At 38.8% G+C, this 18,104-nt stretch overlaps 1 protein-coding gene across 2 annotated transcripts in view; it reads left to right on the forward strand.

Moving 5' to 3' along the window:
- Window positions 1-18,104, forward strand: part of LOC124721516 (cyclin-dependent kinase 17-like) — a 197,437-nt gene that overhangs the window by 167,306 nt on the left and 12,027 nt on the right. For both annotated transcript variants that reach the window (XM_047246532.1, XM_047246533.1), the window contains 2 exons: window positions 7,406-7,637; window positions 16,429-16,519. In XM_047246532.1, coding sequence (XP_047102488.1) covers window positions 7,406-7,637; window positions 16,429-16,519 — 323 coding nt within the window. The remainder of the gene's footprint in view (window positions 1-7,405; window positions 7,638-16,428; window positions 16,520-18,104) is intronic.

The raw sequence follows: 18,104 nt of genomic DNA on the forward strand, positions 1-18,104 counted from the left end.
ACCCAATAGCAATGCAGAATGTGAATGTGTTCTCAGCCTTATGAAGAAAAATAGAACAGAGATCAGATAAACCATGTCCAGTGAATCTCTGGAATCTATTTCTGTTTTGAAGACCTGGAGTTCTGGTTCCTGTTATGACAAAACATTTTCGCAATACTTTTTGGAGGAAACTAAAACACCCACAACTATGATGAACTAGTGTGTGATTTGCAGTGTGTATTTCATTATTTCTTGCTTGTGTTACATCAAACAAGTTTTATCGTGTAAAGCCTTTTTCAGTTCTCATATATCTGCTTAATTTATCAAGGAAGTCTTGGTATGTATGCTCCTAACCAATATTGCCACACCTGCTGCTTTTTAACATGGATTTCTTCTTGATTGTTATGTTCATCTACAGATCATTGGCGTATGATGCAAATAGATGTGGTTTCATTGAAGTATCCTCTTTAGAGCATGAATTATTGTCCAGAATGAGATTTTCACTCTGCAGCAGAGTAACAGAACTTCTGTGAAGTTTGGAAGGTAGGAGACGAGGTACTGGCAGAATTGAAGCTGTGAGGACGGGTCGTGAGTCGTGCTTGGGTAGCTCAGATGGTAGAGGACTTGCTCACGAAAGGCAAAGGTCCCGAGTTCGAGTCTCGGTCTGGCACACAGTTTTAATCTGCCAGGAAGTTTAATTCATTATTGTGTTTTGTAGCCCAGATGTATTATTATTTTTGTCAAGCTGGGGGTATGTCGAAAATCGTTATGTCTTTTTGTCGTGCGTGAGTTTCACTGGTAGCTCTTCTGAAAAGTTGGCAGGTATGAGCATGTTTCAGTAAAGTAAAACATACACAAATTATTTACGTCCTCCATACACTTTCTCATTCTTTCTAAACTACTTACACAGCAAAACATAATTAAATGAGAATGTTGATAATATTAGTTTTAGCAAACCATTGTAACCAAAAAGAAAGAAGAGTCTACATAAGCAATTTCTGTGAAGTGATAATATAATTCTAGTTTCAGATGTTTGTAGTACAAGAAAAGTTATTATGGTTTTTAGGTAAAATTTATATCTCCGAAAGTATTGTACATAATGGTCTGAGATTTTAACTGCACAGTTGTAGTAGTGACACAAGACAAGACTGTATATGAAGCAAGAAATAAATCGGAGAAAAATTAACACTATTTTCTTCAGCTTCATAGGGAGTGTGAATATGTGTTTTGATCATATGCCAGGCTGGTTCATTGATCAAACGCACAGTGTTTGCTGCACGTATGCTTGAGGGGGGGGGGGGAAGGGGAAGGGGAAGGGGAAGGAAGGCCTCACACCTGGCTACAGGACAACACACTAGGATTGTGTTATTCACTGCAACGAACGATAACGAATAATCTACTACATCACAAACTATTGCAACAACTGAAAAGATGACCTGGTGCATTGTGCTGAATATCAGTTGCTTCACCTTTCTAATTTTTATTGGTTGTTTGTTAGAAAACATGCCCTGCGTGTTGTGTAAAGCTTTTATTTGAAATATTGCACAATGTTCCAGTTATATCCTGAAAACATTTTACTAAACCAGATTCACTTGGCCACTATCCAAAACATTTCCTCTTATCTGATGTGTCTGACTTCAATGAAATGTCAAGATCCCATTTCATCGTTACTCCTGATTTAACTTGTTTGAAGTTCAACTACTAAATATTTTCATGTAAGTTGCTTTGAAAGTTTCAGGAAGTGATGAAATGGTTAGATTAATGAAAATTCACTTTAACATCTTCCAGCCTACTCTTCAAATTTTGTGAATAGTTGCGTGTTATCATAAACATTGCTAAAGGCTTGTTGGGAAGGTTGTTCACAAACACTTATGGGTAGACACAGACCATTTTGGAGGCCCAGTGTGATGTCAACACACGACTTTTTTTTTTTTGTATTTTTGGTTAGAGAGGAAAAGAATCACATGGCTGGGAAGAAGGAGAGGGGATTAGATACATTGTAAGATAGCTGCAGAACTGTTTGGTTTTGAAACTCCTCAAATCCACTTTGGAATTGTAAAAACAGCAATCATATGTAAATGCTCCCATTATTTCAGTTCCATGACTGTCACTGAATACTGTGTGATGCTCAATGGCAAAGTACTTTCCACAGCTTCCCAGTAATTTGTACGTTGAAACCCAAAAACATTATCGCAAATTTGTTTTATTCACTTCAGTAACTGGTTTCGATTGTTATGATCATCATCAGTATGATCTAAAAAAGAATGTGCATATCTATGAGGATGAGCATTGTAATAAGTTACAGCAATGCAAGTAGTAGTGTTGATTCACATGATCTGAGACGCATGTAACAAATTAAAATGTATAGCCATGATTAGCATCATTGCATAATATAAAAACATAGTGAAACTGTGAAGACGACTCATAGTCCATGATTTAGGGCCACTGTGAGCACACTGTGCTGACAGCTGCCGTACAAACAACTGAGGGGGCTTGGTTGCTAAGTGTCACTGCCTGTAAGCACAGTTTCCATTGGTATGTTACAAAGCCACAAATAGGATGTTTAAAATCGTACATAAGCAAAAATTTCATTTAAAATTGTCATATCTTTTTTTATTGATATGGCTACTCGTCAACTTATGATTTTTTAAAAATTTACGCTTTCATTGGCTAGCTGTCGAGCCACAGCAGACTCATCAGGAGTTCGTGGGTATTCTTGGACATTACATACTTAATGCAAGATGCAGCTAATTGCTAGAATCTTTGTGCTGCTGAAAATAGCTACTTACATGATGTAATTCTCAGGGAATTAGATTAGGAAATGAGACACTTAAAGTAGTAGATGAGTTTTGTTATTTGGACAGCAAAATAACTGATAATGGTCGAAATGGTGAGGATATAAAATGTAGATTGGCAAGGGCAAAAAAAAGTGTCTAAAGAAGACAAATTTGTTAACATTGAGTTTAGATTTAAGTGTCAGGAAGTCTTTCCTGCAAGTATTTGTATGGAGTGTAGTCATGTATGGAAGTGAAACATGAACAATAAACAGTTTAGACAAGAAGAGAGAAGAAGGGATCAGTTGGTAGTACACATTCTGAGAGATAAAGGATAGCCAATTTAGTACTAGAGGGAAGGGTGAGGTTTAAAAATCGTAGAGGGAGACCAAGAGATGAATGCAGTAAGCAGATCCGAAGGATGTAGGTTGCAGTAGTAACTTGGAGAGGAAGAGGTTTGCACAGGATAGAGTAGCATGACTAGCTGTCTCAAATCAGTCTCCTGACTGAAGAAGAAGAAGATGACGATGACGACAACAACAACAACAACAACAACAACAACAACAACATGTTATGTAATTCCTGAAATTGTGTGTATGGCACTTCACATTGATCCATCACATGCCAGTGCAGAAAATGCAGCACTTTATACACTTTTAACACGTTGGGTAGAAACATCTGATTGAGTGCTAAGAATAACAAGTTATGAGATACAAAAACTTGGTAAATCAAATAGTTTGATATATATAAGTCCATTGTTGAAAGATATTATTTACCTCTCATGTATTCAAAGGTGAAGATATATGATGATATGACCTTAAATGTACATGTCTAGAGAATATATAAAGCTCATTCAACTATTATTATTATATTTAGAATAAACAGATAAAATGTGTGTGTTATAACTGTGCAATCATGGGCAGCAAGTTCTAGTCCATTTCAGGCAAGTCTCTTCACAGGTGTCTGAGCAATCATTTGTCTGTCTTGCTCTTTCACAAACACACAGCTCTTAAATGAACTGTATCAATGCATTTGGTGCCCCCATTTAAAGATTATAACAGCTTATATATCTTCATGTTTGCACACATGAGGTGATATTGGCGTAGCTATTCATAATATCTTTTGACAACGTGTTGCTACATCTCCAAGAATTTGATGTAGCAAATTATCATATCTCATAATTTGTCATTCTCAGTACTTGGTCGAATGTTTGTACCGGAGTTGTTAAACCAAGTGTATCTGAGTGCTGTGTTTTCATGCTGGCCTGTAATAAATTGTTGTGAAATGCCATTAGTTACAACTTTAGGAATTGCGTAACTTGTAAGTAACAAAATTACACAGTTGTTTATTTATCTGCATAAGATTGCTGAATATATATAATTCCAACTATTTTCACTAGTGCTGCAGTCTCAGCAAGTAACTAGACTTGGTACAAAGTATAAAATGCCTGTGAATACCTACAACTTGAGGATGAACCTACTGTGAGTCAAAATCTGGCTAATTGCAAAATTTTTTTGTTAAACAGTTATGAAGCAATTAGTCACAGTATCAATACAAAGCATATATTTTAATTACAGATGCAGGTTGTGCATCTCTAATGGTTTAAAATTGTTCCATATTTTGAGTCCTTTAAATAATTTTAGAAGTGTGGTCTTCTTAAAAAGCAAACTCCTAGCAAAGGGTAGCTGTTCAGGTAGCGAGCTCTGACCTTGACAGTCGTTCATGGAAAACTGCTTCTGATCTCCAACTGTGCCGTGTTCTTTTGTCTTTCAGCTACAGGTTTCTCAATTTTTCATTTAACATTTTGCCATGTAATTTTCCTGCAATGATAAGTTGTATTAACTGATGTCCCATATCCCTCATTTGTCCAAAGTATTGTATCTTTCTTTGTTTTATAATACATAGCTGTTCTTTTTTGCATTTTCATCCAATGAAGCACCTCGACATTTGATATTTTCAGTATCCATGGAATACACAAAAGATTATGATAAAAATACATTTCAAAGCCTTAGTATGTTTTTCAGTACCTCAGTTAAAAGTCCATCTTTTACTACTTTCTTAAAAAGCCTAAAAACTAAATATCAAATAGTGAGAATATTATGAAAAGGCTAGATTATCATACAGTGGAGGTGTTGAGTCACTGACAGGTGCAACAAAAGTGATTCAGCATCTCCATTATATGGTGAGTAGCAATCTGGCCTTTTCATAATATTGTCATTGTTCCATCCTGGAGTTTACATTGTCAAATATCAAATAGTTACAGAGTTAGCACTTCACATGTAACCATACAAAAGAGGAGGCTGTGCAGTACCATCTAAATACCAAATAATCTTAAAAGACGTTTGTCATTAGACTGCTGCAAGGGGATCAGTGGGCATCTCCTATATCTCAACTTCAGATGATATCAGCCTGAAAAATGAACAGAAGGCCAAGAAAAACACTGAAGCCAGTTGTTTTTATAGTTGGCTGCGTCTCCACAATGCTTTAAAAAAATCTCTTCATGGCTCCTCATCAATGTTCATTGTGTTACCTCGTGAACTTTTTAAACAGGTCTTTGTTTAAAATTTTCCAGAGTGCTTCTAAAATTAAATGCAGCCCTTGTTTGTTCTGTGAGTGAACCCCCCAAGTTCCAGCTGGGGTGCACTGATTCCGTCCCAGAGGGTACAGGGTGGTAGCAGGAAGGGCATGCAGCCACCCCTTCAAAGTAACCAAATCCAAATCCGATTATAACTACACCGACCCTGTGAGAACTGTAGGACAAAGGTGCAAGTGAAAGAAGAAGAAGAAGAAGAAGAAGAAGAAGAAGAAGAAGAAGAAGTTTGTTCTGTGAGTGAATGCATTATCTCAGATCTTCATCCTATCAGTATACTGTGTCACTATAAGTGCGAGGAGAAAATTTGTCAGCCTGTCACAGAGATGATTTTGATATCTGGTTAAATTTTGTTTTTGTTATGTTGGTATGTTCTGTGCAGTAAAACAGCAGAGAGGCTACTTCATGTGTAATGCAGTTAGGTTTATATTGCTTTTTTGAGTAGCTTTCATGGTTCATTCAAACGAATGAGCTGCAATATGATGTAGTCATAAAATTCTGTAACGTCAATTCAGTTATTTCACAATTGGGGAAAGTTTATGTGAAATGTGGTCCTGGATTTTCAATGGTTAAGAAATAACAGCTGAATTTATACTTGGCTCTTGTTCCCTTGAACAGGATCAGTGTGAAGAATGTTCCAAAACTGCAAACATAAGTGAAAATTTTGAGAAAGTGCACAATATACATTATGGTATTAAACAAACAATCATTGATTAAAGGAGTTTGAAACAGCTAATACCATAAGAATATCAGAAGAGAGGTTGCTGTATATTTCATGCAAGGAATTAACCATGAAAAAAACTATGTTCAAGATGGGCTTTGCACTTGTTAAATGCTGACCGAAAGCTAATAGGCAAATGACTTTCTGAGTGATGTTTGGTCAGTTTGGAGGAAAATCAACCTGATTTTGAGTGGGTGTTTGTTGTTACTGCGAATGAGACATAGTTCCACCAATCCATGCCAGAAGTGACCAGCATTCAAAGCAGTGGATGAAAGCCCTTATAAGTGGTAAAATACTGGGGAATACTGCAAAAGTCTTTTGAATCAACATGATGATGAAAAATATAAGAGAAGCAGCCTGGGTTACCAAAGAAAGAAATCGTCTTTCATCAGGACTATTAGTGAGAAAACCGAGGGATGTGCTGTACAGATTGATGGGACAGCGAACACTGGCAGCCATGGATGGATATTGTGCGGTCATTTTGTTTGCCACTTGGATGCTTTGAACTTACACCTGAATTTACTGAAAAGGATCTACACAAGATTGCATTGTGGATAAATGAAAAATTGTTGTGCTGTGTAGTTGCATAATTGTCAAACGGTGTGGTACAGCCTAATGTGTTCTTTATTGAGGTTTGGGGATGCTTACAGTCAAGGGCACTAGAATGTAGTCAATTTTCATGTTGTCCCTGTTCTGTGCTTTATACTTTGCACTTCACAAGGAATTGTTGGTATAATACTAGAGGGCAGTTTTTATGTAAACATAATATGTGGTCCTACTTGAAATGACATGGAATATATAAAATTTTATAATAAAGTTATAGACACTGAATTTGTATTCAGCTTTAAGAAAATGTTCCAAATGTTCAAAATGGTGGTTCCAGTTTGATACTACACATGCAATGTCAATGCAGATTTTGATTTTTATCTTTCAAGCTTTCTCTTTGTGATAAATAACACATTGTTTTGTGAGCAATGTGTTGCAGCTCTTAAATGTTGTAAGAAAAACTTTTTCATGTATTAATCAAAGTTACAATCAATTTTGTTGCTGCCTAATTTTGGCCATAACCCATTTTTGCAAGAGATGTAATCTGTATTTAAACGTATATGTATTTTGTGTGAATAACTGTATGTATGTAGATCACCCTTCAGGTGGAGGTAAGATCTCATTTATGCACCATAGTATTATTTGATCCATTTAACATGTGTAGTCTATATTGTGCATGACGGTGGATATGTTCTGATTAGATTTTACTTTGTTTTATGCTGGATTACTTCACATAAGACAGTATCATAATTTGACATAATAGTTAGTACATACAGTTCTGTATCATTATTTCAGGGGTGTTGGGTGCATCTTTTATGAGATGGCAAGTGGCAGACCACTTTTTCCAGGATCTACAGTTGATGAGGAGCTAAGACTTATTTTTCGGGTGCTGGGTTCACCCCCAGAGGATGCCTGGGGTGGTGCTGCTGCATCATATGCACATCCTTACAATCCTCCTACACCACTGAATTCTTGGGCTCCTCGTTTAGATGCAGATGCCACTGATTTACTCACAAAGTTCCTCAATGTAAGTATATTTGACTTGCTATGGAATCTAATATGCAGCTTCATCTTCAGATTTTTGATTTAGAGCAACATAAGGACAAGAAAAACTTAGGCAAAAACATTATATTGAAATGGATGTGCAGCTTACATTCCCGTTTCCACATTGTGTAATTCAATTCAGACACAGATGTATAGTGATCCAAACTAAGCTTTCCAGTTCAAATCAGACTCCTGAAAACTGTTGTTGGCTTGTTTCATGTTTAAGAGTTTTAATAGGGCAAAGTGTAACTGCACTGTATGAAACTAAGAGGAACTTCGCATTATGAAATGAAATGCGATGTCAGCATTGATCATATCATCTCCAAGTCAAGCCTGTGGGACAGGCAACATGTAGTTCACTGCACATGGTAGGGTACAGATTGACTAAATACACTGATAATATAACTTCCTGGCAGATTAAAACTGTGTGCCAGACCAAGACGTGAACTCAGGACCTTTACCTTTCATGGACAAGTGTTCTACCGACTGAGCTGTCCAAACATGACTCACAACCCACCCACACAGTTTTAGTTCCACCAGTACCTCATATCCTACCTTCCAAACATCACAGAACCTCACTTGGTAGAGCACTTGCCCATTAAAGGCAAAGGTCCTGAGTTTGAGTTTTGGTTCAGCAAACAGGTTTAATCTGCCAGGAAGTTTCATATCAGCGCATACTCCCCTGCAGAGTGAAAATTTCATTCTGGACACTGATGTGTCATTCCTGAATGGTGGGACTCATTCTAATGAAAAGGTTTCACATGAATATCTCAATCAGTGCTCTACGTTGCATAACTGTGGTGTTAGAAGTGACAGGCTTCAACAGAATCAGATTCCTTTGGTATCTTCATAATGGAGAACAATACAGAAAGGAGCTGGACATTCCATAGCAACTAGCTGCAAACTAGAAGCTGAAACCGTTAGCACCAACTAGGTGACTCCCAAATGTGCTTTGTAAGCTGCAGCTGCAGCTAGAGATGTAGTGAAAAGTGCTGCTGGTTTAATATGAAGAATGGATCTTAGCACCACATTTGATTTGTACTCGCCATACCACTTTTTTTGTCTAATGGAGTCTGTATAAGCAGGCTTCATCTATTAAGAAATCCATTTCAGTCACTGTGTCTTGATACAAGGAAGACAGCTGAAATTATTTCATCAACATACACAACCTGTTTGATGTCTAGAGTGAATGGAGTGTTTTGCTACAATCACTTCAAATCATTAGCATGAACAACAGTAGTAACCAAAATGAGAAACATTTTGTGGATAACTGGCTGGGAGCCTCTGGTTTGGCTTTTTGATAACTGTTACCCTCTCTCTCTCTCCCTCTCCCTCTCCCTCTCCCTCTCCCTCTCCCTCTCCCTCTCCCTCTCCCTCTCCCTCTCCCTCCCTCCCTCCCTCCCTCCCTCCCTCCCCCCCTTTCCCTCCCCCCATCATTAAATTCTCTATACCCTTTCTGTTTGAAACTAGAAATTAAAACAATAATGTGTAATAAAGAAGAAATGAAAATCTTTCTGTGCTTAAAAAACAAATTGGTAGTAAATAATGTATGTATATATGAGTTCAAAGTACACTATTGTGCTCCAGGGGCACAGCTAGCACTGTGACAGTGCAGCACCCAATGTGTAACCAACACATCTCGCATACCACAGCCAAAGGATTAATGATACGGTAAAAAAGTAAGTGATTCTTTATCTCTCACTGTAGTGATCTGTTGAAACTTGTAGTATTAGACTCCCAGAATTAGTGGATGTTGCACAATATGTGCCGAAACTCAGAAAAGTGTGTAAAACCAATCATCTAACTTCAAGCCACCACATTCGTTTCTTACATCACAAAAATACTCCAGTGCAGTGGACAAGAATACACAGCATACTGGTCATTACCCTCCGTTAAAATCGAGCTCTGCAGTCATAACTTTTCTGCTTTCACAAGTGAATCACATACTGAAAGGTCTACAGGGAATGATGAATGTGCCTATCTGTGAAAAGTAACTTGGGAAAAATTGATTGTTGGACTGTTATCAGAGGATAAGAGATGCTATGATGGCAATGGATATCATTTTGAAACAGTAAAATTAATGGGTTTGTTACACAAAAAACATCCTTTGTGCCCTTCGCATTTAGTTGGAGCTGTTGTTTGCTAAAATTTTGTTTAGATAATTAGATATTGAACATTTACAGTCACCTTATACAAAATTTTAATGCACAAATTTTGTTGGTCTTCATAGCGAAATGGTTCACATGTGGACATAAGTGGTTTAGAGGAATGTTCATTTGACTCACATAATTTCCTCTTGGATGTTGCAACAATACTGGTACTGTTCTGTCCCTGTTTGTTGGATGCAGTATCTAAAAGTTCGTAGTACCTATCGTGATTACATGCTGCGTCTGTCATTTCACAATAGACTATCCCTCGATGACAGTGATTTACTTATTCTCCGTCAGTAACTGTATGGACAGTAGGCCAGCCCATGTTATTTCTTGTACCTGCCGATACTTTCCACTGAAGCTGCAGTGTTACTGTGTTTCTTGTCACCAACAGTGTGGTGTCTTTCTCATAGTTGTGTGACGCGCTGCAAATTTCAAACTATGATCGAGAATGACTTTAGCTAAATAAGCAGTTATTCTACCATACTTAGTAGAGAACTTTTTTGTATATCACACTTTTATTCGGGTTTGCTCCTCTTGCTGAAGGCAGTTCAGTATAGTACAACAATTACAAGGTATACAGTATCAGCATCATTACATTAGAAAAATAATGTACAGTATTGTTCTCTGACTTGACTTGCATATATATTGTAGACCAAACTGTCTAAAGTTGAACAATTCAGTTAATACTTTCGCTAGTTACAGGGGCCCAATGGAACAAAATTGCAACATACATCCAATACCTCTCGAGACAATTGCTCCACTGGCTATGTTTGATATCTCTGGAGGTCACCAACCCCACTACACTTAAATTGAAATTGTTATAACTTTGAACTGAAGTTCGTGTACTGTCGTACACACTCGTGGGTGTTTCACAATATTATTCCCATTTGTTACTAAAGTGTATTTATTATCAACTAATGGAGTACCTGGCATTGCCCAGGTATGTATGTATTCCAGGCTTCTATTAAGCCATCTCCTCCTCCCTCCTCTCTCTGTCCACATTTCCCCCCCCCCCCCCCCCCATCTTATTTTGATCTCGTCATCCCCCCCTCTTCCTGTTCATCTCCTCCCCTTTCTTTCCTCTGTCCATCTCCTTCTCTTTCCTTTCTCTGCCCATCTCCGCCTCCCCCCCCCCTCATCTCTCTCTCTCTCTCTCTCTCTCTCTCTCTCTCTCTCTCTCTCTCTCTCTCTCTGTCCATTGCCCCCCCTTCTCACTGTCCATCTCCTCTGCCCCCCTCCCCACCAATCTGTGCCCATCGACCCCCTCCCCCTGACTGTCAGCCCATCTCGTCCTCCTCCCTTCTCTCTCCATGCTGTCATGCTTGCCTCAGTAGGAGGTTCGTGGTTCTTACCCCACAGCATTTCTTTCCAGATTGTATCTAATATATGTACCAAATTTGGTTGAAATCATTCGAAGGGTTTAGGACGTATTTATGTCATTGATATTTTTGCCTCTTAAAACATGTTCAGCAAGACTTTCTGGGTTTCCAGCTACGAGACATTCTCGTGACATTATCTGTACTGCCCTTTTTACCACATTCGCAGATGGTCATTATCCTCCTATCAATTTTCTTCAAATATGTAGGAAATTTATTGCCCACCTCCAGAGAAGTAGGGGACCCTTAACTGGCTCAAAATGTGTTAATTGAAGCCTCTCATTTACAAGAGAAATATTGTCTTTCTGGTGTCTGAGGAATTCTACCTCTGGTGCCATTCTCCAAGTAACGATTTCTGTCTTTCTGACTTTTTTTTGCAGTTGGATTCCTTACTAGTGCTCCAAGAATTTCTTGTGCCTTTTCATACAGTTTCTCCTTAGAACATATGTTGACTCCTCTTTTTCTTATCAGAAAATCCAAATTACATATGCCTGCTCGTAGATTGGGCAGTAGAAGCTCCACAGCTGTGCTGTATTCTTATCACCACAACAACACGTTTAGACTCTGAGTGCCCAGATACTGGCTCCATAACTCATAATTAAATTTAATATGAACTTGTGATAGAGCTGACGTTAATATGGGACATACATGTCAGGACTGTGGTTTGATGTTTCACTTGGGCGATTGTAGTAGGGAAGCGACTGAAGTGTCAGATGAGGCTCTCTCGTGGAGTTGTAGATTATGAACTCAAGAAAAGAGTCACAGAACAGGGTAGAGAAATTTGTGCTCTTCAGGTAGAATTAGAAACGGTGTATTTTGAATGAGTCAGGCTGAAGGGAGAAAGATACTATGCGAGCTGGGAAAAGGTAATGAGCGATAAACAGAAGGTGAAAACCTCAGAAATCACATTTCAAACTCTGGTTAGCAATCTGTTTGACTTGTTATGTAAAATAGGAGAAGAGCCTCAACTGGTTTTTGAGCAAAGTAGAGTGCAGCAGATCGTAGGTACAATTTTAAGGGTAGGTTGGTAGAAAAAGCAAGCAGATAGATAAGAAGCCAACTGATAGGCAGCAGTCATGGGAGGAGTATAGGTCAAATGCTACAGGAGAAGCTAGGGGTAGAACACCAGGACACAAGTATTGTTCAACCTAGTGCCGAGTTTAGCCAGGTGACAACATAGGGGCCTTGAGCAGAGATTTTGATGAAGAGGATCTTGTACTTATAGTAGGAGGAGCAAGAAACAGCCTGGCTAGCAATTTATTGTATTAAAGTTGTCCTGGAGGAAACAGGAACACCAACAGCATACACATGTATGGGGTTTGGGGAGTTTTTGCATCATAACCAGCCCTGGGTTAACATGGCTGTTAGGTGTGTAAACAAAGAGCTGAGTGGATTGCCTTTGACTGAAACAAAGTCTCATATCTGTTCTTTACCTGTTGCTGCAGTTTGGAGATGCAGATCCACAACGCAGGGCCTGCATTTGAATATGAGGGGCAAAGACAGATTAGCTGTATAAGGGGTGGAGAGGTGGGTGGGGGGGGCACATTTTTTACGTTGGAGTGAGGTTATAGACAGTCTTGAAAGCAATTGGAACAGAACAAGACCATAATATGTGTAACATTTATTATGTGTTTGAAAAATAAGGTACATGAGCTTCTTGTATTTCTAGATGTGGAAAATTCTGAAGTGATGTACTTTTTGTGCCTCTCACCATATAACCTCAATAATAGAAAAGTTAAATATAAGGCATTATAGACTAGAATCATTTTTCCTGGTATTTGTAACAGTCTACAGAATTCGACTAGGAAATCTTCAGCTATTTATGAGATATTTAGATACATTATTGAGCTGCTTGTCAGACAAGAAGAAGAAGTAATTTGTACAGATTTGAATGTAGATTTCTTCAAAGATATACCTAGGAAAAATCAACTGGAATCATTATTTGGGTGTTCCAATCTAATTTCAGCAGCAGTTAATTTTCCAACTCTTACAGCAAAATAGTGGGACCGTGATCGATTACATTTTTATAGAATGTGCCCAGGCTAAAACAAGTAACTTGTGAGAAGAGAGAGTGCTTAAATGCCTTTATGCACTCTGTAACTAGTCTAACCTTCTCTGTGATGTCCCAATGGGAATGATATATAGAAAGCTGTAGTATACTCCAAGTTTCCACATTTGAAACTGGTTCTGGAAACAGAGAACACAGAAAAAACAAATGGAACAATGAGAGGAAAAAGGATGTTAGTTTCAGAAGCTTGGTATTCAATGTGATAGTTTATATGTTCCTGTTAAGTCAAACCCCTATTCCCAGAATACATACCAAATATTAGTGCTTTAGTCATGTATTTGTATTTTCATTATATTGCAACCTGTCAGTAGTTTTAGTCGGCTTTCCTGAGTCACTTAATTGAATTACTGTTTATAGATGGACACAAACCAGTGTTAAGTATTTTTCCTACATTGATAATGCTGATTTCATTCAGGTTCCAATAATGTGATTATCTACAGGTATTATACACTGTGAAAATACGTGTACCCTTTGAAGAGAATGTTTAAGGAAAGTAATTAAAGGCAGAAGACATTTCCAGCAAAGGTTACAAGCATTAGCAACCAGCCACAATTGTGAAAACACCACACTCATACACACACAGAATATTTCATGAATATTTTTCCAACTTGTAGTGGAGATGGTACAGCAAATAGTAATATATGACAAAGGAACAAATAGTCTTGTTTGCTGGATTGTAATTTTTTTTTATATATATATATATATATATATATATATATATATATATATATATATATATATATATATATATATATATATATATATATATATATATATCCTTTCGTCTTTCCCTCTCCTTACCTTTTTCCTGATGAGGCAACCGTTGGTTGCAAAAGCTAGAATTTTGTGTGTATGTTTGTGTTTGTTTGTGTGTCTTTCGACCTGCCAGCGCTTTCATTCAGTAAGTCACCTCATCTTTGTTTGTATATATAATTTTTCCCACGTGGAATGTTTCCCTCGAGGGAAACATTCCATGTGGGAAAAATATATCTAAAAACAAAGATGATGTGACTTACCAAACGAAAGCGCTGGCAGGTCGATAGACACACAAACAAACACAAACATACACACAAAATTCAAGCTTTAGCAACAAACTGTTGCCTCATCAGGAAAGAGGGAACGAGAGGGAAAGACGAAAGGATGTGGGTTTTAAGGGAGAGGGTAAGGAGTCATTCCAATCCTGGGAGCGGAAAGACTTACCTTAGGGGGGAAAAAGGACGGGTATACACTCGCGCACACACACACATATCCATCCACACATATACAGACACAAGCAGACATATTTAAAGTCTTTAAATATGTCTGCTTGTGTCTGTATATGTGTGGATGGATATATGTGTGTGTGCGAGTGTATACCCGTCCTTTTTTCCCCCTAAGGTAAGTCTTTCCGCTCCCGGGATTGGAATGACTCCTTACCCTCTCCCTTAAAACCCACATCCTTTTGTCTTTCCCTCTTGTTCCCTCTTTCCTGATGAGGCAACAGTTTGTTGCGAAAGCTTGAATTTTGTGTGTATGTTTGTGTTTGTTTGTGTGTCTATCGGCCTGCCAGCGCTTTCGTTTGGTAAGCCACATCATCTTTGTTTACCACAACTTTAGGAATTTAAAACTCTGCAACGACAAAAGGCAGAGCTAAGCACTACCTGTCGGCGAATTAAGGGAGCTATAAAGTTTCATTTAGTTGTACATTTGTTCGCTTGGGGCGCTGTTGACTAGGCGTCAGCGTCAGTTGATGCTAAGATGGCGACCGCTCAACAGAAAGCTTTTTGTGTTATTGAGTACGGCAGAAGTGAATCGACGACAGTTGTTCAGCGTGCATTTCGAACGAAGTATGGTGTTAAACCTCCTGATAGGTGGTGTATTAAACGTTGGTGTAAACAGTTTACAGAGAATGGGTGTTTGTGCAAAGGGAAAAGTTCTGGACAGCCGAGAACGAGTGATGAAAATGTAGCACGCATCCAGCAAGCATTTGTTCGCAGCCCAGGAAAATCGACTCGCAGAGCTAGCAGAGAGCTGCAAATTCCACAATCAACTGTATGGAGAGTCCTACGAAAAAGGTTAGTTATGAAACCTGAACGTCAACTACCTGAGGCGATGGATCGGCCGCCAGGCAGCCCGTGACAGAGCACTTCATCACTGGCCTCCAAGAAGCCCTGATCTTACCCCCTGCGATTTTTTCTTATGGGGGTATGTTAAGGATATGGTGTTTCGGCCACCTCTCCCAGCCACCATTGATGATTTGAAACGAGAAATAACAGCAGCTATCCAAACTGTTACGCCTGATATGCTACAGAGAGTGTGGAACGAGTTGGAGTATCGGGTTGATATTGCTCAAGTGTCTGGTGGGGGCCATATTGAACATCTCTGAACTTGTTTTTGAGTGAAAAAAAAACCTTTTTAAATACTCTTTCTGTCTGTGTGTGTGTGTGTGTGTGTGTGTGTGTGTGTGTGTGTGTGTGTGCATGTTTACCTGCTTTAGACATCCTCAGATTGGCTGATGTTACATGCTGTTTGTCACATGGGATACTGAGCATACAAAAAATGCCAGCAGTTAATTGCATCATCAAATATTCGCAAACCTTGCACAGTGTCTGTGTTGAGGCATGCAGCGTAGCACAATGAATGCAAAATAGAATCAGGCCTACATCGATATCTCACCACTTAAACGTGTTTGGGGTGTAGTTGCTCATATTCGGGTTAAGCAGATACTATTTGCATAGCCCAAATGTGAGCCAACTACCCCTCCAAGTTTTTGAGATGGTGACAAATCTGTGTAAGCCTGATCATGACTTGTATTCATTGGACTATGTTGCATACATGAACAAGGACGTCATGCAGTGTTTGACGAGGGCAATTATTTGCTGGGACATTTTGTATGCTCAGTATCCCATATGCCCAATACCATCAGCCAAGCTGAAGATGCCTCAGTCAGGTGAAACGTGTCATTGGTAGACAAATAATAATGACAACCCTGCAACAGAGACTGTTTATTTCTTCATATGTCATAAATGTCTTGTGGTTGGCATGTTGGGTTTTCATCTCTGTACATAGCTATCTCTTGCCTGTCATGGCATTTGGAGCTCGCTGCAGAAAGATCCTGCTATGTTACACAGTTTATCTTTTAGGCAGAGTAAGCATTGAAATTTACTTTCAAATTAATAGAAGGCTATATTGTTTCAGTATGAAGCCAAAAAACGCATATCTGCAGCAGACGCAATGAAACATCCCTACTTCCATTCACTGGGATCAGCAGTTCATAAACTACCTGATGGTACGTATTTTCCCCAATACAATTTTTTAGCAAACTCTTGTTTCTTTTTCAAAGTAGTAAACTGCTACATGGACATACCACAGTTTGTGCATATCATTGTGTATTAGTTTACAGTCACTATTAATAATTTTCATAGTTTCTATGTAGATCAGAATTTCAGAAATCTAATGCCTTATAGTGAAAGAAGTATAATTGAAATTAGAAGTTGAGAGTAAGGTGTATAGATAATTTAACAAAAGAAAAGAATATGGAAATCAATGAGTGAATAATGATTGTGAAAGTGTTATTGTACAACAACATTGCTTAGGGCAGTATGCAACTAAGAATTTCTAATGTAGCATTAATCACTCTTGTTTGAGTAAAAGGGTATAGCTCCAGAAATGGGAAAAAATTTATAATGGCTCTCTTATAGGAAATAGTAACAATTTAATTTGAGCAAAGGGTATAAGCCTAACTTCCTGGCAGATTAAAACTGTGTGCTGGACTGAGACTCGAACTCCGGACCTTTACCTTTGGCGGGCAAGTGCTCTAACATCTGAGCTACCCAAGCATGACATACGCCCCGTCAGCTCTGATGGCAGAGCACTTTCCGATGAAAGGCAAAGGTCCCGAGTTCAAGTCTCGGTCCGGCACACAGTTTTAATATGCCAGGAAGTTTCATATGAGCGAACACTCTGCTGCAGAGTGAAAATCTCATTCTGTGTAAGCCTATTTTGAATACTTTGATGAAGAAGGATTTCTTTTGAATTTGGCCTTAACCTGCACAAATATACACTGAGGTGACAAAAGTCGTGGAATAGCGATATACACATATACAGATCGTGGTAGTATCATGTACGTGAGGTATAAAAGCGCAGTGCATTGGCAGAGCAGTCACTTGTACTCAAGAGATTCATGTGAAAAGGTTTCTGACATGATTATGGCCGCACAACGGGAATTAACAGACTTCGAACGCCAAATAGTAGTTGGAGCTAGACCCACAGGACATTCCATTTTGGAAATTGTTCGAGGATTCAGTATTCCAAGATCCACAGCGTCATGAGTGTGCCAGGGATGCCAAATTTCAGGCATTACCTCTCACCAAGGACACTGCAGTGGAGACTGCCTTCACTTAATGATGGAGTCCAGTGGCATTTGAGTAGAGTGTTAACAGACAAGGAAGACTACATAAAATGGCCACAGAAATCAATGTGAGATGTGCAAGAAACGTATCCACTAGGACAGTACAGCGAAATTTGACTTTAATGGGTATGGCAGCGGATGACTGATGCGAGTGCCTTTGCTAACAGCACGACGTCACCTGCAGTGTCTCTCCTGGGCTGGTGACCGTATCAGTTGGACCCTAGATGACTGGAAAACTGTGCCCTTGTCGGATGAGTCCCGATTTCAGTTGGTAAGAGCTTGTGGTAGGGTTTGAGTGTGGGACAGACTCAACGAAGCCATAGACTCCAGCTGTCAACAAGGCACTGTGCAAGCTGTGGTGGCTGCATAATGGTGTGGGCTGTTTTTGCACGGAATGTACTGAGTCCTCTGGTTCAACTGAATTGATCATTGACTGGAAATGGTTATGTCTGGATTCTTGGAG

This window comes from Schistocerca piceifrons, chromosome X (assembly GCF_021461385.2).
Source record: "Schistocerca piceifrons isolate TAMUIC-IGC-003096 chromosome X, iqSchPice1.1, whole genome shotgun sequence".
NCBI classification, from domain to species: domain Eukaryota; kingdom Metazoa; phylum Arthropoda; class Insecta; order Orthoptera; family Acrididae; genus Schistocerca; species Schistocerca piceifrons.